This window comes from Hyperolius riggenbachi, chromosome 3 (genome assembly GCF_040937935.1).
Source record: "Hyperolius riggenbachi isolate aHypRig1 chromosome 3, aHypRig1.pri, whole genome shotgun sequence".
Classification (NCBI taxonomy): Eukaryota; Metazoa; Chordata; class Amphibia; order Anura; family Hyperoliidae; genus Hyperolius; species Hyperolius riggenbachi.
In genome coordinates this window covers 98,660,725-98,686,281 of record NC_090648.1, presented here as the reverse complement: position 1 = coordinate 98,686,281, position 25,557 = coordinate 98,660,725, and the positions used below count along the sequence as shown (strand labels likewise).

The following is a 25,557-nucleotide window of genomic DNA, read 5'->3' as shown; positions in this document are numbered from 1 at the left end:
ATTTCATATATTGTTACAGTAAAGCTGTTACTGAACAGCTTCTGTAACAAAAACGCCGGCAAAACCGCTCTGAACAGGCGTTTTTCAGAGCGGTTTGCGTTTTTCAAGCGGCTGCAGAAACGCTGAAAAAGCCGCTCGGTGTGCACCAGCCCTCAATTTGTATTCCAGAATAAATGCAACGTGTTTTGCGGGTCTCTAGCCCGCTCCCTCAGGCAATAATAGAGATAGGCGTAACTCAGAAGAGGTGTTGTACTTAGCTAGAGACTCGCAAAACACGTTGCATTTGTTCTGGAGTACGAATTAAATCTTGTTTAAACCATACATAGTGGTTGTGTTTGGTTTTGGGGAGGCGTAAGTCCCCCCTTGCCCCCCAACTTTTATCTGTTTTTACCTATGATCAATTTTTACTCTGCTGGCTCCTCTGTTTCCATTGCAATTATTGTTATCCACCTGGTGGAGGGGTGAACACCCCTTCTTTCCTTCTACAGAGAGCGACTTTTTAGCCTGAGTGGGGACAGGCCTAATATCCCCATAAGTGCTTTAAGTTGTTGCCTGAACCCGGCAACCTATACTTGTGAGTATATTTCTTATTGCTGCTACCTTGGCATTCCTTTATCATCAATAATACACTATTGGGGCTCTCGATTGTGTTTTTCCTTTCTTTTACATATATGAAAACACTGTTGGTGTGAACGGGCCCATATGGCGCGACATTGTAAGTCATAGAGGTCATCAGCACAGGCTAATAAAATGAGGGTCAAATAAAGGATCATCGATGTACAAGTGCCAATCTCAAAAAGGCAAAAAAAAAGTGTTAGGGCCTGTTTCCACTACACGCAGATTGGATGCAGAAACACTGACTCCAATGAATGTCTATGGGCATGTTTCCACTAAATGTAATTTTTCTGATGCAGATTTTCCCATAAGCATTCATAGGAGTCAGTTTTTCTGCATCCAATCTGCGTGTAGTGGAAACAGGCCCTTACAGGTGCATCAAATGCTCATAACATGATCGCACAATAACATTTTGTATTTGGATAAGCCCTATTTCCTTAACTGTATTTGTAGTCACAATGTTAATGACTGCAATTTACCGATAGTTTTGAGTCAGGATGCCTGACTTTTCAGATCCATCACTAAAACTCCTGAGGGCTCAATTAATACTACTTTGTATCAAAAAGAAAATCTCATCCCATTCCTTCCATTCAAGCACTAGGCAGCCCCTAAGGGGACTCTATAATAGCGTTCCCTTCATACAATACATACATACAGTATATGAAGAAATGGTGTCAATAAACATGAGTTTGCGCATCAAGCCAAAACACAACTTTGTTTTTTCCCATGACATGAATGCAATCACAGTGTCTGAAAAAAGGTTATAAATATGTTAAAAAGCCTTTCAGGTAAATATCAGGTATACCCTGGAAGGGGGAGTTAAATTGGTGATAACGCTGTTTGATTTTTTTTACCACTAGGGATAACAGTAAGGCATGCCTTACACAAACACTGCAATCTACTGTCAGATTGAGTCATATAATTCCTTGTTAAGGCCCCTTGCACGCTGCGTCGTACCGCGTTACTCGTCCCCGCCGCAAGAGCCATGCAAAACTATGGACACTTGCACACTTTATGCAATGCAAGTAGGGTTGCCGCAGTGTACGGTGGTTTGATTGTGCATGGTAATCATACCATGCACAATCACGGTTTACTGGTTTTCGGAGGGGGGCAGGCCGACGTATCAGCAGCAGTAATTCCTGGACGCGTGAATTACTTACTTCTTGCTCCATCCTGTTCTTGCATTTCCCTGAAGCAGTGCACCCTGGGCACTGTTACAAGGAGATGGAACGCAAGGACAGGAAGAATAATGAAGCCAGTACACAAGTGCAGGACCCGCCGGCAAGTGAGTATTTGTACCCCTCGCCGCTGCTTACCCCCTCCTTCCCCGGCACTCTATACTGCAGGCACCTATCCTGGCTACACCTATCCCTGGTTACCTATGCTGCAGCCACCTACTACTGGCTACACCTATCCCTGGCTACCTATGCTGCAGCCACCTACTACTGGCTACACCTATCCCTGGCTACCTATACTGCAGCCACCTACTACTGGCTACACCTATCCCTGGCTACCTATACTGTGGCCACTTACTACACCTATCCCTGGCTACCTATGCTGCGGCCACCTACTACTGGCTACACCTATCCCTGGCTACCTATGCTGCGGCCACATACTACTTGCTACACCTATCCCTGGCTACCTATGCTGTGGCCACCTACTACTGGCTACACCTATCCCTGGCTACCTATGCTGTGGCCACCTACTACTGGCTACACCTATCCCTGGCTACCTATGCTGTGGCCACCTACTACGCTTATCCCTGGCTACCTATGCTGCAGGCACCTATCCTGGCTACATCTATCCCTGGCTACCTATGCTGCAGCCACCTACTACTGGCTACACCTATCCCTGGCTACCTATACTGTGGCCACTTACTACACCTATCCCTGGCTACCTATGCTGCAGGCACCTATCCTGGCTACACCTATCCCTGGCTACCTATGCTGCGGCCACATACTACTTGCTACACCTATCCCTGACTACCTATGCTGTGGCCACCTTCTACACTTATCCCTGGCTACCTATGCTGCGGCTACCTACTACTGGCTACACCTATTCCTTGTTTACCTATGCTGCGGCCACCTACTACTGGCTACACCTATTCCTGGCTACCTATGCTGCGGCCACCTACTACTGGCTACACCTATTCCTGGCTACCTATGCTGCGGCCACCTACTACTGGCTACACCTATTCCTGGCTACTTATGCTGCGGCCACCTACTACTGGCTACACCTATTCCTGGCTACTTATGCTGCAGCCACCTATTACTGGCTACACCTATCCCCGGCTTTGATTGAGATTTTTCAGCATGTCCGAAAGAGAAAGATCGAATTTGAGCTTGGGATAGCAATCAGTATGATGTATTTATTTTTTTAGCCCAATCCAATCATTTTTTTCAAATGGAAATAGGATCTGAAGGGAAGATTGCATGGCGTGTATCCAACTTTAGACTAGGAATGATCAATAAAATGCAAATATTTCTGAGTTTATGCAAATGTACATACATTTTTATGCAAATATATGCAGCTTGAAAATGGGCCAATCCATTTAAACCTGGGTTTGACTTGATTGGTCCATTTCAAGCTACATATATTTGCATAAAAATGTACATAAATTTGCATCTGAAATATTTGCATGTCATTGATCATCCCTACTTTAGAATAAATTGCAGTCTGCTTTGAACACACCTCTACCCCTATCCCATCATCACCTACATAAACTAGTCAGGAAAGACCTGATCAGCTAGTCTTTACTAATACAAGCCTGATACTCACTTCATAAAGTTACGCTCGGGCTAGCTGCCGAGAGCTCAATGCAAAGCAATTTTTACTCACCTTCCAAGGCATCCACATGTAGGCAGCTATTCTACTTCCTCACCATGGAGGCCCTGAATCACTCTGGTGATATGGCTGTCAGTGATCTCACTACAGTTAGAGCGCCACCTGGAGGACTGAGGGAAAATTGCAGCGCTGGATTCCATGGAGATGAGTAAGTGCAGGGGCTGCTGTTGGCTTTCTAGCAGCATGATTTTTTCCTAGTTTTAGGATCTGAAACGTTCAGAAAATACCCTAAAGTCTCAAAATAATCATACCGCCAGAAAGTCTGAAGTGTAAAAACAAAGAACAGATACTCACCTATAGAAACACAGAGTTCTATAGAGCCTTTCTGTTCCTCTTATGGTCCCCTCGTTCCAACACAGTCACCCCTATTACCAGTATTCACCACTCTGTGCCGCCAAGGGAGGCTTCGGGAGCCCGAGTGCTCCCAAACACAGGTGGATCCGTACTGCGCATGTGCGAGCTTCACTCACTCTCACCCTTGGTGCGTCTTATGGTCTGGAATACGGTAGATTAACCCACAGGAAAGGAACATCTTTTTACTGTCTATACACCTATATATTCATACACACACCTATAGGAAGGATTAACAACACGTGAAGCTCTACTGAGCTCCAAATAAGAGGAAGATATAAAAAGAAGGCTTCCCCTTCTGGATAAAGTGAGAGATGGGTTCATCTGAGTACAGCAATGAGATCTCTGTCACACTGTACAAGAAACAGATGAGGCTTCAGGGCAATTCAACTCATCAGCATCCAGCTAAGACAGCGGATTCACTTCTTCATATATTTTAGGAATTGTTCTCCATATTAAGGAAAGGCATGACAGGATTAAAAAAAAAAAAAAGGAACTCTATTTTTACATTAATACAAGAACTGATGGGGTACCATCAAACTTTATTTCCAGGCCTTAAGCACAAGCCAAGAGCATGGTTATGGACAGAACATGTAACTGTATCTATGTCATAAACCCACCCAATGATGACTAAAACAAATACAGTATGGCAGAAAATACAGCATGTGACCCCCTTGTACACACCTGCAGAATTCAGCATCTTCCCCAATGATAGGATCAGCGACAGAAGAACCGGACAGCAGAGGTGCCAGTGCCAACAGGCAGGCATGAAGGAACCACACTCTCATCATCGCCTGGAGGAAAGGAGGAGACAGTCATCTCAGTGACACCAGAGAACTCCTTCTACACTAGGGACAGGGGTGGTATGGTTTATAAATAGTTCAAAGGTGGCCATACACTTATAGATTTGCAGCAGATTTGACCATCAGATAGATTCCTGGCAGATGCCTGTTAACTCGAATCTGTCAGGAATCTATCTGATGTGTGCCACACACTAAGAACAGATTTCCAATAGATTTCAGAATGAAGGAACTCGATCTAAATGCATTATTGGACCATTAGATCCAATGCAACCCTATGGGCCATCATGCCAGCAGCAGATCGACCTAGATTTTCCATCCTGTCAGATAGATCAAAACGATCGAAATCGGCCACAAATCGTTTGATCGATTTGAAAGAATCAATTTCCTATTGATCGATTCTATAGAATCGATCGAAAGCTGAAATCTACCAGTGTATGGGCTCCTTAAAGGGTTAAAGTACAACTCCATTTTTATTTTTTAAATTACTAGAACATATTAGGGATATAGATAGATAGATAGATAGATAGATAGATAGATAGATAGATAGATAGATAGATAGATAGATAGATAGATAGGTAGTCTGACTCTGTGGGAAACAAATCAATAAAAATGTTCTCAAACAAACCTTGCAGTTGCTATTTTAAACTGGTAAAATGACGTTTTTTCTGTGGTATACTGAGGGCACACAGGGGGCAGAGGTGACACTGGAGGCACAGGGGGGCATAGAGGAGGTACAGGGGACAGAGATGGTACAGTGTTTCGACTTATGGACAGATTCAGGTTAAGAACAAACCTACAGTCCCCATCTTGTTCGTTAACCGGGGACTACCTGTACCAGTCATTATCAAAGCGAAGGTTATTAAAGTAAACCAGAGATGAATGAATGCAAAAGTTGTATACATACCTTGGGAGTAACTTTGGGAGCCAAGGCTTGGCCTGGCCGCCCTCCCATCACCGGGAGCATTCTGCGCCTGCACAGTAGAATGCTCCCGGCCGTGAGATAGGGGATCGCATGCAGCTTCACTGCGCTTACGCCGACTGGGCCCGACGATAGTGGGACGTGGCAGACGATCCAGGAGGCGGAGAAGGATGGTAATTTTAGTTTTCCCTGCAGTAACAGCCTTAGTGAATGGACATTTCACAAATTGTTTGGCAAAATCAGCTGTTTTCTGCTTTCCCGAATGCAGTAAGGCTTTGTGAGTTGAAGTGTCATACAGCTGCCTGCTGTAATCCCAAGAAGAAAAATACTGTACTTGCTGTATGTGAACCTTATCTTCCCAGCAGGCAGACAAGTGAGGTAAACAGGTGTGACACACTTAATGTTTACTTTGGATGCTGTATTCTCTAGATATCTCATGATTTAGTGCCAGTACTTGTGCAGCTGTGATCAGTGGCTGTCTGGGTCCAGCCCTTTTCAGCCCTGGCTAGGATTTCTTAAGGCCCATACTCACACTTGATTTGTAGGAACGACAGGTCCGTCAGACCCTCCCGCTGGGCGGGCGTTCCAGCGACAGTCCGGCGTGTATACAGTCTGTCTGCAGACTGATAAGGCTGTTTTTGAACGATCCACGCAGCAGATCGCTCAGAAACAGCCTTTTCAGTCTGCAGACAGACAGTACACACGCCGGACTGTCGCTGGAACGCCCGCCCAGCGGGAGGGTCTGACGGACCTGTCGTTCCTACAAATCAAGCGTGAGTATGGGCCTTTTGAGGAAAAAAATGTGTCCAATCTGATCATTTACTCGATTGGAAATAAGATCAGAAGTGAAAATTGCGTGGTGTGTACCAGACCTTGCACAAAACTTTTATAAACTCCCTGGAAAAAAGCATACTTTTTTTTTGCCTTTGTTCAGACATTTTTAACTTCCTTAGCAGTTATCACGAGTCCATCTCGGTTTGGAAAAAACAAGCTAGGAGTGGTATCCCCGAGCTGAACTTGTGGTAGTCGCCGGGAGGTCTATGCAGAGCAATGCGCGCAGCGGGTGGTTTCACTCACCTCTCAGGGATCCTGACATTCTTCTTCCTCTCCTCCAAATCTCTGCTTCCACCTGGTGAGATCGCCGTCTGTCATCATAACGACAGCCGGCAATCTCATTATAGGGCTACAGCACCACCTGGAGGATGGAGGGAGAGCTGCAGCACTGGATCCCAGGGAGGTGAGTGAGTGCTGGGGCTGCTGCAGATCTCTCTGCGGGTGTAATTTTTTCAAGGCTTTAGGGTCTAAAGCCCCATCTACACTATACAATTTTTTGTGCAATTCGATTCATCGATTCGATACAATCCGACATGTCCGATCGGACATGTCAGATTGAATCGAATCGATGAATCGAACTGGCCATGTGTGGGTGACAGAATGTATTATTATTTAGAATTTATAAAGTGACAACATCTTCCGCTGCTATTTTACAGAGTATGTACAGTCTTGTCACTAACTGTCACTCAGAGGGGCTCACATACAGTATGTCCATCATAGTCTAGGGCAGGGGTGCCCACACTTTTTCGGCTCGCGAGCTACTTTAAAATTCGCCGAGGCCAGGAGATCTACCGGTGTTTCAAATGCACCTACCCCCCCCCCCCCCCCCGGGAATGTAGTTAGGTATAGGTCCCTTCAGTATAGGCTAGCCGGGTATAGGTCCCTTCAGTATAGGTTAGCAGGGTATAGGTCCCTTCAGTATAGGTTAGCAGGGTATAGGTCCCTTCAGTATAGGTTAGCCGGGTATAGGTCCCTTCAGTATAGGTTAGCCGGGTATAGGTCCCTTCAGTATAGGTTAGCCGGGTACAGGTCCCTTCAGTATAGGTTAGCCGGGTACAGGTCCCTTCAGTATAGGTTAGCCGGGTACAGGTCCCTTCAGTATAGGTTACCTGGATACAGGGCCGGTGGCGTCCAGGTCTTCAGGCCTGGCTCCGGTGGGCAGCGTGAGTGGAGTCGGAACTCGGACGTTTTCCGCCTCTCCACCCGATTGGCTGCGCGCCTCTCCTCTCCTGGATGGCTGCGCGCCTCTCCTCTCCTGAATGGCTGCGCGCCTCTCCTCTCCTGAATGGCTGCGCGCCTCTCCTCTCCTGAATGGCTGCGCGCCTCTCCTCTCCTGAATGGCTGCGCGCCTCTCCTCTCCTGAATGGCTGCGCGCCTCTCCTCTCCTGAATGGCTGCGCGCCTCTCCTCTCCTGAATGGCTGCGCGACTCTCCTCTCCTGAATGGCTGCGCGACTCTCCTCTCCTGAATGGCTGCGCGCCTCTCCTCTCCTGAATGGCTGCGCGCCTCTCCTCTCCTGAATGGCTGCGCGCCTCTCCTCTCCTGAATGGCTGCGCGCCTCTCCTCTCCTGAATGGCTGCGCGCCTCTCCTCCCCTGATTGGCCAGGCTCTCTTCTCCCCTCCCCTGATTGGCCAGGCTCTCTCCTCCCCTCCCCTGATTGGCCAGGCTCTCTCCTCCAGCGGCCAGCAGCAGAAACTGCGATATACAGCTGCTGGCTGCTAAATTCAATGGGACGCGGCCAAGAGGCCGCGATCTACCGATTAGGCGGTCGCGATCTACCGGTAGATCGCGATCGACCTATTGGGCACCCCTGGTCTAGGGGCAATTTAGGGGGAAGCCAATTAATGAATCCGTATGTTTTTGGGAAGTGGGAGAATACCAGAATGCCTGGAGGAAACCCACGCAGAGAACATACAAACTCTGTTGAAGGTCGTTTTGGCACACAGAGCTGAGCGCCAAAACTGGGCAGCACTATAGCACTAGTTCTGTAGTATGCGCCCCCCGCGCAAGGGTAATTCAGGGATCCGGCAACTCGGAGGGGGAATAGTATTTAAAGCCATCAGAAATATAAGCGACAGTAGGGTGAGCCATCAATCACCCAGCTCACCGGTGGTGTACCAATACGTATGCAACTCTATGCAGTTAGTTCCTTGGTTGGCATTTGAACCGGGACCCAGCATTTCACCTCGATCCCTCGGGTGACACTTGGAGGCAGACTGCTGTACAGCCTGCAGGCTAGCAATATGGTCTGTTGCTAAGCAGGAGGACCGAGGTATGACAGCTTGGGGCATGACAGACCCAGCAGTCCAGATCTCTCACTAATGCATACACCTGCTAGATTCTTGGCAGAGGCAGCCCCGACCATGACCCATCCAGCGTGTGTACAATGCCTTTTATACTCTTAGGGCTCTTTCACACTAGAGGCAGTGGTAGAAAAGGCTAAAACGCTGCCTTTTGCTGTCAGCGTTTTGGTGCTTTTTGAAGGCGTTTTAATGCCAATACATGACTATCAATTGAAATGAGAAACGCCGCGGTCAGCCCTGATAAAGCGCCAGGGAGCTTCAAAATCACAGCGTTATGTGTGAAAGGTCAAATAAAGGTCTCTAGTGTGAAAGAGCCCTTAGCAATTAGTACACCTGGTTCCAATATACAGCAGTGGTTATATTGAAATATGCCAACTCTAGACCCTGCTATCAAAGTACAAGTCTGTGCACTACTAAAAGTGTTAGGCCATGTTCTCAGTGGCTGCTGCGTCCCCTGTGACAGCAAGAACGCAACAGATCGGGAAAGTGGCGCCATCGGGTACAGTGAAGCATATAGTTAATGTGAAGTATGCTTCAGCACAGCCGTTTCACCAAAGCACAACTCTGAACGTGGCCTAAGGGCGATTTCACATACGGTCCATAAACCGGCCTTTCTCAACCTTTTTACCCTGGGGGAATCCTGCAAATAGCTTTTGGATATTAAGGAACCCCTGCAAACAATGTTTTGATCTCAAGGAACTTCTGCATTTATTTTGCAGGAGGCGTGGTCTTTAAAAGTAGGTGATTCTGCTTATATCACTATCCCCTATTATAGCGCCTCTCATTATACTGTCTCCTTATCCTAGTGCTTTTTATGAATGTGCTCATTATTATTCTGATCCCAAATTTAGTGTTTCTTTTTACAGTACCCCATTAGGGCCCATTCACACTAGAAGCGCTTTGTGATTGGCGCTTTTTAAAAATCGCTCCCATTCGCGATTTTGCGATGGCGTACGCAAAAAAAATCACAGCGATTTTTATGAAAGTGAATTGGAGCGATTTTTAAAAAGTGCTAATCAATCACAAGGCACCCAGAAAAGCGCTTCTAGTGTGAATGGGCCCTTATAGTGTGCTTTATTATACTTCCCCCAAGATGGGGGGGAAAATGCCAAGGAACCCCTGCAGAGTACTCAAGGAACCCTGGTTGAGAAATACTGCCATAGTCTATATGCTTGTATTTTATTGACTGGTAACACACAGCATATTGTGCATTATTCTGCCAGAACCACCGTGACAATGTGAAAGCACCATTGAAATATAATTGCATTGTGATTCATTTAGATTGTCCATTGTGCCGTAATGCAGCGGACGTTGTGTGAAGGGATCCTCAGGCTACATTCTCTGTGGTGTGTTGCGGTATAACGGTAACTTTGTAACACGACTTGCGCACTGCAGTGCACCACCTATGGCGGTCACAGTGTGGCGGGTGCATATGATGGCATGCAGCATTGTAATGCACAAAATGCATGCATTAAAGTTACATGAAGCATACTTTTCATTTACTCTACGCTTCACTGTATTTCACTGTATCCAACGCAATGCGCGGATTTAGCGTAGAGGCACTGCTTTTCTGTAGCGTTGCATTTCTGCTGTTACAGGGAACACAAAGCAATGGCCACTGTGAACCTAGCCTAAAAGACCTTTATAGCTCTAGAATGTAAGCCTTTGGGCAGGGTCCTCCTCCTTTTGTGTCCTACCTGATCATGCACCTCCATTACTGTGAACCCATGCTATGCATCTGAGTGAACCTAACTTGCCTAATCTCCATGCTCCCCTCCAGTGACTGACTAAGCATTACCTTGTACTCATACTGTGCTGCATGATCTGGTCTTTCTTGTATTCCTGTATTGTCATATTGCTGTATGTCACCCTAAATATTGTCTGTAACCTAAACTAATGTCCAGCGCTGCGTAATATGTTGGCGCTTTATAAATACAATACATAAATATAGCTCTGCAAACAAAAGTCATGGTGAAATAAAATGCTAAAAACTGTTAAGTTAAAGATAATATCAAAGCTACCATTTATGTATTCTGCATGATTATCCTTATTTCCACCTACATATATCAAAGACAGAATCATTGGTTTAAAAAAAACATGACAGCACACTAATGTTAACATTTAGCTGTACATGTGTATATAATAGCATTACAGTGAATGCTGATCTGCAGACCTGATTAACCCCTTGTATGCAGTCCCCCATCACCTGCTGCTATGCCAAGCAGCATACAGCCCCCTTTCCCCCTAATATCACCTTCTGTGTGCAGCCCACTGAGCCCAGTATGTGGATCCACTGCCTCTGCCCGCAGTCGCTCTGCTCACCTCACTGACATGACATAAGACTGTTATTTTGGCATCCGTAGACCACACCCCTCCACGTGGCCGAGAGGCGATTGGTTGTGCAGAACTGCGCTAGCTGTGGTCAGTGCGGCTGTCACTCTGGAGGAGGGCGGGGCTGGGAGAAGGATGGGGAGTGCCAGAGCTGATCTACCGTAGCTGTGGTCTGCGCTGCTGTCACTCTGGAGGAGGGCGGGGCTGGGAGAAGCATGGGCGTGCCAGAGCTGATCTAACTGGGATCAGTGCTGCTGTCACTCTGGAGGAGGGCGGGGCTGGGAGTAGGATGGGGAGTGCCAGAGCTGATCTAGCTATGGTCTGCGCTGCTGTCACTCTGGAGGAGGGCGGGGCTTGGAGAAGCATGAGTTCTGGTGGATCCGAGATGAAGAAGCAGAGCTGAAAACTTCCACATCTTCAGCGTGGTTTAGCATTACTACTTTTGTTGCTGTTTATGGATAATGGCTTTCATAGTCACCGATTAGGGGGACTGATCCTGCTTCTGGCTGCCAGTGTGCAGCAATCTGGTACAGCAGGCATCTTTCAACTTTTCTCAGTTGCTACTTCTGGTTTTGCTTTTTTCCCCCATTATGATCGTGTAGTGTGCACAATTTCATACATACATTTTGTTGTGGGAAAATAGTCGTTCACTCTTGAATGCTTCATTATTTGTTAATAGGGGGACAATGCCAGGCCTCACAGGGCTCAGTTGCTGTGCAAAATAATTCTGCATGTCAACTCGCATACAATTCTATGGGCCTGTTCACGGTAACAGATTGCGTTATTCTAATTCACTGTATGCAGGCGATACAAGGTCATGTGGATATTAACGTTAAATGATACCCTGTTAAATGAGGGACCACAATGACACCACACAAATTGCAAACCACCCTTGCGGCCAGTGGTATAGCAATGGGGGTGCTGAGGTTGCAAACACACCGGGTCCTTGGGCCCTTCGTCAACTGCAGTATTATCTCTCTATTAGTCCTGTGCTTGTAATAATCACTTTTATAAATGCTTTGACTAGAAGTGATCATTAGCAAACTGCTCCCCATCCCCTTCTTGCACCCCTGATACTGTGGTAGTCCTTGGCAGTTTTTGGTGCGCCAAACCAATTGTTATGCATAGAGTACTTGGGAGGGGGGGGCATTGTAAAACTTGCACTGGGGCCCAGAGCTCCTTAGCTAAGCCACTGCTTGCCCCAGTATTAAGGACGAAGGGTCCCGAATACTGGGGCTAGACCCCACCCCTGTGTGAAAAACAGGAGGAGTAGCCATAGACCCTAACCAACAGTATGCAGCAAGCTTACGGCGAATCTGGAAAGCCTTTTAATAACTAGTGGGCCCCAACTAGGAATTGCTGCAGTGCTTTAAAATTGCTGCAGCGCTTTGTGCAGTGATTCCTAGGGCGATTGTGCTTGCATTTCCTGGCGATTGGAAGCACTGTACAGTTTACTGTACATCGCTTCCAATTAACGATTTACATATATTTTTTGAATAAACTTTAATATACTTTCTAGGTGTCCAAATACCTGTTAAGTATAAATCCCCCCCCCCCCCCCCCCCCTCAAATCACTACAAAATGCTTTCCAAAGCAATTTTGCAGTGCTTCTATACATAGCATTGAGCTCAAAATGCTGCATGTTCTGCGATTGCCATTACCCCTAATCGCAATGGCATTAGTAAGTTCCCCACCACTTACTTTCTTAGGCAAAGCATTTTTGGGAATCGTCGATCTGAAAACGCAGCCAAAAACGCACTAGTGGGTCCCAGTCTGAAAACTGATTATATTTTCTCTAACCAAACAATTGATTATTAAATTAATTAAATGAACAGTCCATTATAGGAGCAAGTGTTGTGAAATGCCTTCTGTCCCTCCCATCTCCATAGGAAAGATCATAGATACTCAGCAGTGAGCTTGTCTTTGTGGCATTCTCGTACAGATTCAGAGATAGCTGGATTGTGCAATGCCCACACAACTCTCATTTGTGTGTAAGTAGACTTGCCAGCATCATTTCAGGAGCAACGTGTTCCTGGAAAATATGTGGCCGGTGCTGTATACTGGATTAGTGAGTCAGAACATTATACGAGGATGTGGAATGGTGCCCTAGAAATTCCCTTGTCAACAATTGCTATATTTACCAATGTAGAACAAATATGCGCAAGCCAATAGCAAACATTCGGCTATCTCCACGAACAGAGAAGGTGAATACATGAACAAACTGACATCCTCTCACATTACTTTCTATGCAATTAGTGTTGCTTTGTTTTGGCTGATCCTGTATCCCTAACTTGCATTGGCTTGCTTTGTTGCTTCAGGATATGTCCACTACTGCAGTATTCCCCAACCCTGTCCTCAAGGCCCACCAACAGCATGCATTTGGAATCGGCGCCGGTAGACTTGGGCGCAGGATTCAGCCAGAATATGGCTGATCCTGCTTCTGCACAAGTCCGGGCCGTGTTAATTACTATTCCCCCTCCAGGCCGCCATGGATAGTGGGGGGATGATATAATTGGGCTTCCAGCGATTGCTGGAGGCCAAATGATTGTGTTTTTTTTTTAAGCAACTTCGACTCCATCTTCTAACGGCGCCGACGTTACTCACTGAGTGCCGCTGTAGATGTGATTCCCATTATAGTCTATGGTGGCGCCGGCTGCGCCCAAATCTAGCAGCTCTGAAAAGCACTGCTCTGCACCAACGGTGCACGTTTTGTGGAGATCCACAGAGGGAATTATTCAGCTCTGCTGAGACACTAATTACCTCACCTGTGATTGTGTGTTGTTTTCTGCAAAACATGTACTGTTGGTGGTGCTTGAGGAAAGGGGGAACTAGGCACTACTGGACAGAATTACACAATGGGCTCTATTCACAAAATTTCTCATAAATGACTAATCACCTGATTGATAAAAAAAAACCTTTCAGCACATTTACAAGCAAAATAATCACTCAAAGCAAGTTGTTCCCGATTAACTTCTTTTAACCATCCTAGCGTTATGGACGAGCTCAGCTCGTCCAGTACCGCCAGGCTGGATATCTCAGCCCCAGGTGGGTCGTTTTTTTAAAAAAAAATTTAAAAACATGCAGCTAGCACTTTGCTAGCTGCGTGTTTTATTTGATAGGTGAAAAAAACCCACCCGCGGCCGAGTGCCGCAAAAAAACAAATGCCAGGGTGGTTAATGGGGCTGGAGGAAGCCCCAGGTATGTATAAAACATTTAGATTAAGTCAGCTCTGGTATACTTCTATAAATAAGTAACATAGATCAGGTGAAAAAGCTTTGTGAATCATGTCCATTGAAGCTAGGGATGATCGGAACCAGCAAATTCCGTTCCGCCGGAATTCACGGATTCCGTCAGTGTTAAATTCCGTCGCTATGAAAATTCCCCTTTAAGCACGCTACTTTTTCTATTGGATTGGTCATAATGGTACATGCTAGGCTGGCTTTAGCATGTAGTGTGGTTGGTGGTCTAGGGGGTAAGTCAGATACCTACTACACACTGAGACCTGGGTTCAATTCCTGGCCAAGGTATGTAAGCTGGCTTTTGAAAAAGTACAAATCCTTAAGCATGCTACTTTTTCTATTGGATTGATCATAATGGTACATGCTAGGCTGACTTTAGCATGTAGTGTGGTTGGTGGTCTAGGGGATAAGTCAGATACCTACTACACACTGAAACCTGGGTTCAATTCCTGGCCAAGGTATGTAAGCTGGCTTTTGAAAAAGTACAAATCCTTAAGCATGCTACCTTTTTTATTGGATTGATCATAATGGTACATGCTAGGCTGGCTTTAGCATGTAGTGTGGTTGGTGGTCTAGGGGGTAAGTCAGATACCTACTACACACTGAGACCTGGGTTCAATTCCTGGCCAAGGTATGTAAGCTGGCTTTTGAAAAACTGCAATTCCCTACGAGAGCGAGCGAGTGAGAGAGAGCGAGCGTTAGCGCGAGAGAGAGAGCGAGAGAGAGAGCGAGCGAGATATTTTGCAGAAATAACAAGATTTCCGCGGAATTCCGTTTCAGAGGTTTAGCAATTCCGTTCCGACTGCCAAAATTGGAAGTGACTTAATTCCGTCCGGAATCGCGGAATTAACAATTCTGCGGAATCCAGCGAGCATCCCTAATTGAAGCTAGTACTGTTTGGAACTCTTATATTCTGGGGCCACGAGCTCCATTTGAAGATAGAGAATGGCAGAGTTGCTGTATTTTTTTCTGCCAAACATGGAATCTAAAAGCAAACTGATAACTTAAGCAAGAATCTATGTGACAGCGGAAAACAGCGCAGGAGATTTGGGTGCACCATGCGCTGCCATAGGTCATAATGTGAATTACGATTAATTAAGATAGAAACCCACTAGGAGAAATTTCTAATCGCAAAGCGCTCAGAAAATTGCTCCTAGTGGGTTTCTGGTCTCATTCAGCCCCCAGCAAAAGCTGGCACCCAAATTACATCTTACCCTGTGAGTCCAGGGAGGCCTGGAGGGGGAATAGTAATTAATGCCTGCCCCCGGGACTTTTGCAGGCGCACGGTGAGCTGTTTTTCGGCTTCACCCTGTGCCCAAATTTCCCGGCGTCATTGCTGCGTGCATATAAGAATCTATTCTTCTAGCTTATTGGCCTCCACTCACAATACATGTGCAGTAAAGAATTTTTTGTAACAAAAAATAACCAACAGCGGTAATTACCGTTCTTTTTTTCCAACATTCACAAAAAATGTTTTGGGGTGCAAGTAAAAGTCGGTAAAATAGTGCTGTAACATGTCGGTAATAGTGAAAAAAGCTGTAAAACGTTCTTTAAAAATGCTGAATAAGTGTGGAATATGTCATTTTCTTTGGAAAATCCAGTCCAGCAAACGCAGCTTAAACGACTTTAGACTATCACCAGGTACTTACAGGTGATTAAAAAAATTGGTAATTAACAATTAAACAATGCACTCTTTTTTTCCTTATGAATTTCATTTTTTTAGGCGGAATTTTCCTCTAAAATAAATACAATTTATTTATTTTTTGCCTAAAGACGCAGGAAGAAGGATAACAGCGACATCCCCCGACAACGAGCATTCCCCGATCCATCCTCCTGCCGGTGGGTATACGCAGCAGCACGTGAAGGGCTCGAACAAATGTTAAACTGATCGTGGTACTTTGTGTGGGCGTTATCGGGGGTCTTAAAGATCTGATCCGCTGTGATGGTTGTTGTTGCTGTGTATCGGTAAATGTCGTTTGCATAGTCGCAGAAAAATGCCAAAATGGCTAATGAATTAGCGTTGCAAAGCTGATGTAGTAGAGTATCGATGTGTGCATCTTACAAATCCTCTCTGACCATCTGCTTCCCGACACGCAAAGTTTAACAGGCCCCAGAAATAAACATGTCCTGAATTATGTTCTACATTAGATGTACAGAGTTGCTTTTGCGTAAGGGTGCACTGTACAAATACAGTAAAGGAAGATTGCTCAGGGAATACAAAGGACACATCAGTTGGGAAACCTAACGTCGATAACGCTAATGTAATGAGGCCGTTTCCTTGTTATGCGGCAGATGAGCTAGGATGATCGCTTGGAAGGCCATTACCGCTAGTGAAATCACTCAAGTGTTTTATAGCTTGTTTTACATATTCATATTTACTAACCAGGACTTTTATTAAGGAGCGACTCTTAAAGTGCACCTAAACTGAGAAGGATATGAATGTTTCCTTTTAAGCAATACCAGTTGCCCTGCATCCTGCTGATCTTTGGCTGCAGTAGTGGCTGAATCACACACCTGAAACAAGCATGCAGCTAATCCAGTCTGACTTCAATCAGATCACCTGATCTGCATGCATGCTTGTTCAGGGGCTGTGGCTGAAAGTATTAGAGACACAGGATCAGCAAGAGAGTCAGGCAACTGGTATTATTTTAAAAGGAAAAATCTGTATCCTTCTCAGTTTAGGTTCACGTTAAAGGAAATCTAAAGAGGGGGAAAAAAATCAGTTTAACTCACCTGGGGCTTCTTACAGTCCTCTGATGCCATCCTGTACCGGCACCGTCCTTCCAGCATGTCCTGATTTTAATTTTTCGCTTAAATAACCCTTTAAGCCGGGTGCACACTTTCAATTATGATTGGCCAATTTTACCACCTCTATGTAGTATGAGAGTCAACCGATATTGAAAACTATGAGCCAATTGTTTAGGTAAACCCTCATACCGTACTACAAGGAGGTGGTAACATTGGTCAGTAATTGGCCAATCATAATAGAAAGAATGTTCCAGGCTTCAGGGATGACCAATGAACTTGGATCAATAAAAATTGACAGGAAGTTATTCTGATTGGTTCAATTTGAAGTTGCATATAATTTACATGAAATTTGAATGCAAGGAGATTTTTGCATCTCATTGATCATGCCTTGGCACACTCCGTATTCTGTAAAATGTGTTTTATACACACATGGTGAAATAAGGTTTGTCATTAATCCATGGAATGTATAGAGCTGAGTTTAAAGAGAAACTCCTACCAAAAATTGAACTTTATCCCAATCAGTAGCTGATACCCCCTTTTACATGAGAAATCTATTCCTTTTCACAAACAGACCATCAGGGGGCGCTGTATGACTGATATTGTGGTGAAACCCCTGCCACAAGTAACCTCTCCCACAGGAAAAGTTCGAACTTTTGTGGGAAATAGCAGTTTACAGCTGTTTTCAACTGCCAAAAACCATGCAGCATCTACATTACCTGCCAACAGTAAAATCTTCACTGGAGTTCCTCTTTAAAGCAAAACTGAAGTGATAAAACTTGCTCCAGGTTATATACTCACCTATGTACAGGAAATTCTCTGCTTCCAATATGCAGTATTTCTGGTCCCGTCTCCATCCCTTTGTTCTACCGCTGTCCCCCATTCAAATGACATGCCTTTGGGACTCTACGGAAGTACTTGCATCTCCGAGCGCTTATGAAGATGGGCAAATCTGCACTGCTCATGTACGAGCCGGAGTGCTTGCAGAGTATGTATCCGCTAGTCTTTGAAAGTACTTCTGAAGGCTCCCTGAGAAGAGTAAAAATATATTCAACCTGGTTGAATAAATTCAATTGGTGGACGGGTGGAAGATTGCTCAGACAGAGGTCCGAGAAGGCTATATATGGGCTTCCTCCCTCTACATAGGTGAGTATCTTTAATTTCCCTCCCTACTTCAGGATTTCTGAAGTAAGAAGAATATGGAGGCTGCCATATGTATCTCCTTTTAGGCTTCTTGCACACCAAGACGTTGCATTAGGTGGCACGTTAAGGTCGCATAACGTGCACCTAACACAACGTATGGTGCTGCAAGAGCCGACGGTAGAGTGAGCCGCGTTAGGCGGCTCGAGTCCTATAATGTCTCCCAGAGTGGCGCTGATTGGCCAGCGGGACCACGTGATGCGGAGCGAGACACTCCGCATCACGTGGTCCCGCCGGCCAATCAGCGCCCGCCAGTGCAGTGAATATTAAGTAGCCATGTGCGCGGCTACTGTAGCTGGCTCTCCCCGCCTCCTCTCCGCCCCCCACTGCGCATGTGCAAACAGTCTAACGCGGCTATAGCCGCTCCAACGCCGTAGCATGCTGCACTTTGCACAGAACGTGCAGCGTTACATGTAACGCAACGTGGGCTGTGCGTTGGGGGAGCGTTACAGGCGCACTAACGTGCGCCTGTAACGTCTTGGTGTGTAAGCAGCCTTAAACTATACCAGTTGCCTGGCAGCCCTGTTGATCTATTTGGCTGCAGTAGTGTCTGAATCACACCAGAAACAAGGGTGCAGCTAATCTTGTCAGATCTGACAATAGTGTCAGAAACATCTGATCTGCTGCATGCTTGTTCGGGGTCTATGGCTGAAAGTATTAGAGGCAAAGGATCTGCAGGATAACCAGGCAAATGGTATTGCCTATAAGGAAATAAATGTGGCAGCCTCTGTATCCCTCGCATTTCAGTTGTCCTTTAACCTCTCTGGCGGTATGATTTCCAAATGTTAGGGTCTAAAAGTGCTGCAATTTTTTTGCATGCTTTTAGACCCTATAACCAAAAAAACAATCATGCCGACAGCCTGCAGCAGCCCTTGCACTTACCTCCCTGGGATCCAGCGCTGCAGTTCTCCCTCTGTCCTCCGGCTGGTGCTTTACCCCTATAGTGAGATCGCCAGCTGTCATCATGATGACAGAGGACCAGAGGAATCCAGAGCCTCCGAGGACAGTAAGAAGAATAGCTGCTGGCGTCTGGATCCCAGGGAAGGTGAATTGTAACGCGCGCTATGCTCTGCAGTACCACAAGTCAGACTTGGAGTTACCGCTGGGAGCTGCATATTTCCAGCCCCGAGTCTGACTCAAGGTTACCGCTAAGGAGGTTAAGTGATTGTCTTTTGCTCAGCAGTAGTGGAGTTACTCTTTAACGCCGCCAATCCTCATCTTTACTTCCAGTTATGAAGGTAATGAGGGAGAACAGTAGTAACTAGAGCACTGTAGGACCATTTTCCTGAACAGCAGGGAAAAAACAAACTGCTATACCCTCTTTGAATAATCATTAACAGCATTTCACATACTTCCAGTATAATGACCTGAATGTGTGATTGCCTGAGCTTTCTGTGATACTTTGTGCAGCAGGGCGCAGTGGGAGAGGGAGACCTACCTTGGTGAGCCAGTTTGGCTTTATTTATTTGCTCTGTGCTCTCAGCATAGCAACCTTGCTAATTGAAGGAAAGAACAGAGTTCTAGGTAATATGGTAATGCTCCACTGTCTAATCAGCAAGTTAGGAGTGTGACTGGCCTGCAGTGGTGTGAAGTCACTTAGCTGGCTATATGTCAGTTACAGGGTTGGCTACATGAGCTGAAGATTTTTCAACTCGAGTATTGAACTTTTTTTTTTTAAACCGTGAGGTTATTATGGATGATCATTTCATCTTGTCTAAAAATGCCCAGTACTGCTTTTATACGTAGGCAACCTAGGCAGTGAGAACCAGGCAACCAGAAGTGAGAGGTATATTTCCTTTTAAACAATACCAGTTGCCTGCCATCCTGCTGATCTTTCATACATCATTAGTGTCTGAATCACCCACCTAAAACATGCATGCAGAAAATCCAGTCAACATCTGATCTGCACGCTTGTTCAGGGTCTATGGCTTAAAGTATTAGAGGCAAATGATCAACAGGACAGCCAGGCAACTTGCATTGTTTAAAAGGAAATAAATATGGCAGGGGTCCTTTATTTTTTTTTGAAATTTTTATTTAATTTTGTTAGAACAGATACAAACTGAATATGAAGTAACAATAAGGCTGGTTTCACAGTGGGACGTTGCGTTTTAGGGGACGTTATGGTCGCATAATGTGCCCCTAACGCACCGCCTGGTGGTGTTGGAGCAGGACGCTACCAGGAGCCGCATTACAAGCAGCTCTTGGTGCGCCTGCTCTGTCGGAGGCGCTGCGGAGACCACGTGAGCGGAGCTCTCCACATCACGTGGTCCCGCCAGCCAATCCGCGGCCGCTCCAGGATGTAAACACTGCAAGTGCAGTGAATAATAAGTAGCCATATGCCTGGCTACGTAGCGGTCTCTCCCCACCTCCTCTCCGCCCATAAAATGAAAAAAAAAAACCTACTGAGCATGTGCAAACCGTCTAACGCGGCTTAGCCGCGTGTAAAGTACTGCATGCAGTACGTTATGTAGACATGCTGGGTTACAACGTAACTGTGAACAGCCCATTGATTTTTTATTGCTGTGCGTTGGGGTGCGTTACAGGCTGCTCTAACGTGCGCCTGTAAAGTCCCACTGTGAAAGCAGCCTAAAGCTTGTTTAGTTTGGAAGAAGTTTGCAATGATTATAAACTGTGCAGTTTTAGAAACAAGTACACAAATGAGGGGAGGAATTTGGAGTTGTTTATCCAGGGTGGTCGCAGAATATTGCAATAGTGGGACTATACCACTTTACCCCCAGCGGTACGAATTTCTCCGCCCCTTTTTTCCCTCCTAAAAAACCAGGGACGGAGAAATCCGTACCTTCCGCGCTACCGCCGCTGTCCGCGCTCGTGCGCGCGCACCCGCCGCTCGTGCACGCCGTAGCCCGCTCGCCCGGAGATCAATGAACGGGAAAATCCATTCCCGTTCGTTGATCTAGCCCCCGCAATGATCTGCTGCTTCTTTCAGAAACAGCGAGATCATTGTGCGTCTCCCAGCCTCCTACTGCTTCCTGTAAGCGTCCTTCCGGACGCTTACAGGTCGCATGTAAACAAACACTCTGTGGCCATCTTGTGGCCAAATAGTAAACTACACCCTAAAAGCATTTTACATATACAAACATTACATTTACACAATAAATTAACTCATTACCTCCCACACTCCCCAATTTTTTATTTTTTTTGTAATTAAAAAAAAAAAAAAAATACAATAAAAAAAAAACATAAATAGTTACCTTAGGGACTGAACTTTTTAAATATTTATGTCAAGAGGGTATAACACTGTTACTTTATAAACTGCGGGCTTGTAATTAGGGATGGATGCAAAACTGAAAAAAATGCACCTTTATTTCCAAATAAAATATTGTCGCCAAACATTGTGATAGGGACATAATTTAAATGGTTTTATAACCGGGACAAATGGGTTAATACATTTCATGGGTTTTAATTACAGTAGCATGCTTTATTTAAAAACTATAATGGCCGAAAACTGAAAAATAATAATTTTTTCCCACATTTTTTCGTATTTCCCTATTAAAACACATTTAGAATAAAATAATTCTTGGCATAATGTCCCACCTAAAGAAAGCCTAATTAGTGGCAAAAAAACAAGATATAGTTCATTTCATTGGGATAAGTAATAATAAAGTTATAGACGAATGAATGGAAGGAGCGCTGAAAGGTGAAAATTGCTCTGGTGGTCAGGGGGTAAAACCCCTCAGTGGTGAAGTGGTTAATGATGGGGGTATGGTGGGAGGATTTCGCAGTGAGTTTAGAAACTGGCCAGACTGCCAGAAGATGTAAGAATGGATTTGAAGATTGCTTACTGTGAATTGTACTGTAGGGGCTAATTGCCATCTGCCTACAGCTGATAATGTGTATGATGTGGAATTACATCCAACCTGATAGGAGAAGGATTTTATATAAAACGTAAAAATACTACGACAACCCTAACAAACGCCAATATGACATTGCAATTGTTGCTTATAAACTATTAATAATGATTGGTATAAAGGCATTGTAAGTAGAAGTAGTCAATATTAAAGATCAGCAAGACTAACACAATTAACTAGACTATCAATTAAGTAAGTTAAGGTCAGACAGGGGTCCTTTAAAGAGAAACTGAGACGCCATACTACCTTAAAAAGTAAATACTTAAGGAGGAACTGTCGCAAAAATCTTAAAATGTAAAACACATACAAAGAAGAAGTACATTCTTACAGAGTAAAATGAGCCATAAATTACTTCTCTCCTATGTTGCTGTCACAGTAGGTAGTAGAAATCTGACATTACTGACAGGTTTTGGGTTAGTCCATCTCTTCATGGGGGATTATCAACATGGCCTTTATTCTTTATAAAGACATTCCCTGAAAAAGATTTATACAGTGATGCTGGCCAGCCTCACTGCTCGCTGCACACTTTTTTGGCAGTTGGGCAGAGCAATTGCCATTCACTAAGTGATTTTAAAAATAAAGAAAACCCTGAGCGCCCCCCATGAGTAGATGGGCTAGTCCCAAATCTGTTAAATTTCTACTACTTACTGTACGTGACAGCAACATAGGAGAAACATAATGTATGGCTCATTTTACTCTGGAAAAAACGTACTTAACCACTTTATCCTCCATGACGTAGCTCCTACGTCCATATATGCATGCTGGACATAGGAGCTATGTCCATGACAAAATGGAACCGCCGGGGGTTCGCAGGACCGGAACCGCCAGGGTGCGCGGGCTGCCCGTTAGCCCGGAGATCAATGAATGGGAAAGCAGTTCCCATTCATTGATCTAAGTCCCTTAGAACGATCTCTGGCTTCTCCGGAGAAGCCATGATTGTTCTGTTACACATCCCCTCTTCACTTCCTGTAAGTACGCTTACAGAAAGCCGGAAAAAAAATTGACTGTGGCCATTTTGTGGCCAAATAGTAAAACTACATCTACATACATTTTTATTTGTTTCAGATTGATACATTGTCAGGTTAGGATGGGGTGCAGCAATAACCCACGGGACACTCCCAATACAATTAGCATGGGCCGCTCCTTGCATCCAACCCCTCCTGGTAACACAAACATACACCCCCTCCCCAACCATCTCTCAACATAGCAGAGTAGCACAGAAGAGTGCAATATTTACCGGCTCCCACGGATGTGATGTGCTGTGTCTCTTCTGTTCTTCCTGCCAGTTGCACACTCTGTGCTTCCATACCTTCTTCTTCTCTGATCACATGACATGCCGTAGGAGCCAGAGATATCCAGCATAGAGCTTGTGGCTGTCAGGAAGATTAGAGGAGACCAGAAGCAGCACTGGAGTAGGCATATATAAAACTGCTCCACTGTGCTACTCTGCAGAAGGGGTGGGATCAGCCCCCCAGTCACTATAGTTATGCTACTTAGTTAAATGTTGAATCTTAACCAACAATTTGGCCCCAACACTTTGACTTAGGCTATGTATCAGTTTGTTTTTAAGATTATTTATACAGAAGAAAATTGTTCAAGAAGGTACATCTAACAAAGAACAGAAATGGGCACGTATACAATAAATAAATCCCATTGGTAGACCTAAAAAGTAGAGGCCCGGACAGCCGGCTATGTATTAGATTTAGGCCCCTTACATGATTAAAGGATACTTTAGCCCAAACGGAAATTTTAAAATGGGGGCATGTGTAGTGGGCTGTCCTCATGCCCACCGCTCCCCACCACCCACTACTGTGTAACGACCCTCTGAAGTTGCTTCCTGATCGAGGTTGGGGTCGGTGAAGACTGCTCAGGTGCAGCCCAGGGACGCACATCCTTGGTGGCGCTCCTGGGCCGCGGGCGTGTGAGCAAGGACGTGCAGCGCCTGCGCAGTCTTCACCGACCATTCCAGTTTGACTGACAGCTGTATTTACACAGGAAGTGCTTACAATTGCCCTTATGACCCATGCAGCATAGCTCCCGCCATTATTGCTAATGTAAAATATTAAATAAAAATACTGTATTGCTAGTGCTGTTCAGAATACAGTATTTATGTTTTAGCACACAACTGCCCTCTTGTGGTTGTAGTGAGGTAAGCTTTTCCAAAATTAAGATAAAGTATCAGGATTATATAAAGGTTACAAAAATGGAAGAATAAATAAGGCAATAACAAACATAAAATTACAAAGCACAAAAGTATCTATATTTACTGTGAATGTGTCTGTCAGAAAACTTCCGATAAATGTACGGATGTAATTTAATTTCCATCATTATTTGCAAAAAGCAGGGGTGCAGCTTGGGCCAGGCGAACCAAATGGCCGCTTTGGGCATCACCCACAGCAGGGGCCTCCCGTACAGCCAGGCTGCACTGTCTGTGACTTGTACAACCATCCCTGCTTCCCCGTCAGTCACACACAGACCTAAGGGCTGCAACAATGTGAACAGAGGGGAGAGCTGCGCAGTGATCACAAGGTACACTTCAGATGCAGAAGCGAGATCATTGCACATTTTCTGCATTTGAAGTGTGATGCACAGTTACTATGCCCAGCTCTCCCCATACATAAATTTTAGTTTGGCAATTGAACATTAAAGTAGATTAAAGTACATTAAACTCGGTGAGTGATCCAGAAGATCACTCATCAGGCGAAGAGGAGGCTGCAGTTCCCTTTTTTATTTTAATAAAATGTTTTATAGAGAGAATCACAAACAAACATACAGTGTGTGTGTATTTTTACAATATGCTTCCGTGCACTTCCGCATACCCCGAAGCAGGAAGTGACGGCAAGCACGTGTGTAACGATCAGTGACGTATAGGATGATCAGAACAGGCTCTATCAGCTGAGTAGTCAGTATGTTATTCAGAGTGTGATCACACGTGACTTTTGTGCACAGCATACAACACAGGAGTACTCCTATCTGATAGCCCTTGGCTGTAGCGACTATCACTGGATAGAGTGGTCGTACAGGCAATGTCGGTAACAGGTCTGTCAGGCAGAGGTACAATATTGTCAGGCAAATACGTAGTCAGTAAACAGGCCGAGGTCGGTAACAGATCAGATGAGTAACGGTACAGAATCAGAGTGGAGGTCGGGCCGAGGTCGGCAGCAGATCAGATTGGCAAGGTACAGAGTCGAGAGGCAGAAAGAGTAATCAGAGGTTCAAGCAAAGAGTCATACACATAAATAAATATACAATGATATGTTTTTCCTAGTCTAAGTGTGAATCCCCGGGGTCCTGCTGGATCAAGCACACACGGATCTGACTAAGGTCTGAGAGCTTTCACTGCAAAGTTTCAGCAACTGCAGACAACGAGCCACTGACAGCCCAGGACTTAAATACAGATGATCATACCAATGGTTCCGCCCAGCTGATCTCAGCCAATCAGTGGCGAGAGTCAGACCACTGCTGTCAGCTGACCGGCCGGTCAGCTAACCCGCCTCCTTAATG

General features: G+C 45.3%; 2 protein-coding genes across 3 annotated transcripts in view; one reads left to right on the top strand and one right to left on the bottom strand.

Moving 5' to 3' along the window:
* Positions 1-11,030, bottom strand: part of PEBP4 (phosphatidylethanolamine binding protein 4) — a 101,926-nt gene extending 90,896 nt beyond the window's left edge. The window contains exons 1-2 of the mRNA XM_068274669.1: positions 10,924-11,030; positions 4,495-4,604 (exon numbers count right to left, since the gene is read on the bottom strand). Coding sequence (XP_068130770.1) covers positions 4,495-4,601 — 107 coding nt within the window. The 5' untranslated portion in view covers positions 4,602-4,604; positions 10,924-11,030. The remainder of the gene's footprint in view (positions 1-4,494; positions 4,605-10,923) is intronic.
* Positions 11,031-11,494: 464 nt separating this feature from the next.
* The window catches only part of RHOBTB2 (Rho related BTB domain containing 2), a 149,171-nt gene continuing 135,108 nt past the window's right edge, over positions 11,495-25,557 (top strand). The window contains exons 1-2 of one of the 2 annotated variants that reach the window (XM_068272299.1): positions 11,495-11,527; positions 16,013-16,078. The gene's annotated coding sequence lies outside the window, so the exon portion shown is untranslated. Of the gene's footprint in view, positions 11,528-16,012; positions 16,079-18,068; positions 18,131-25,557 lie in introns of those variants that run through there. The other variant, XM_068272300.1, reaches the window with a different exon arrangement.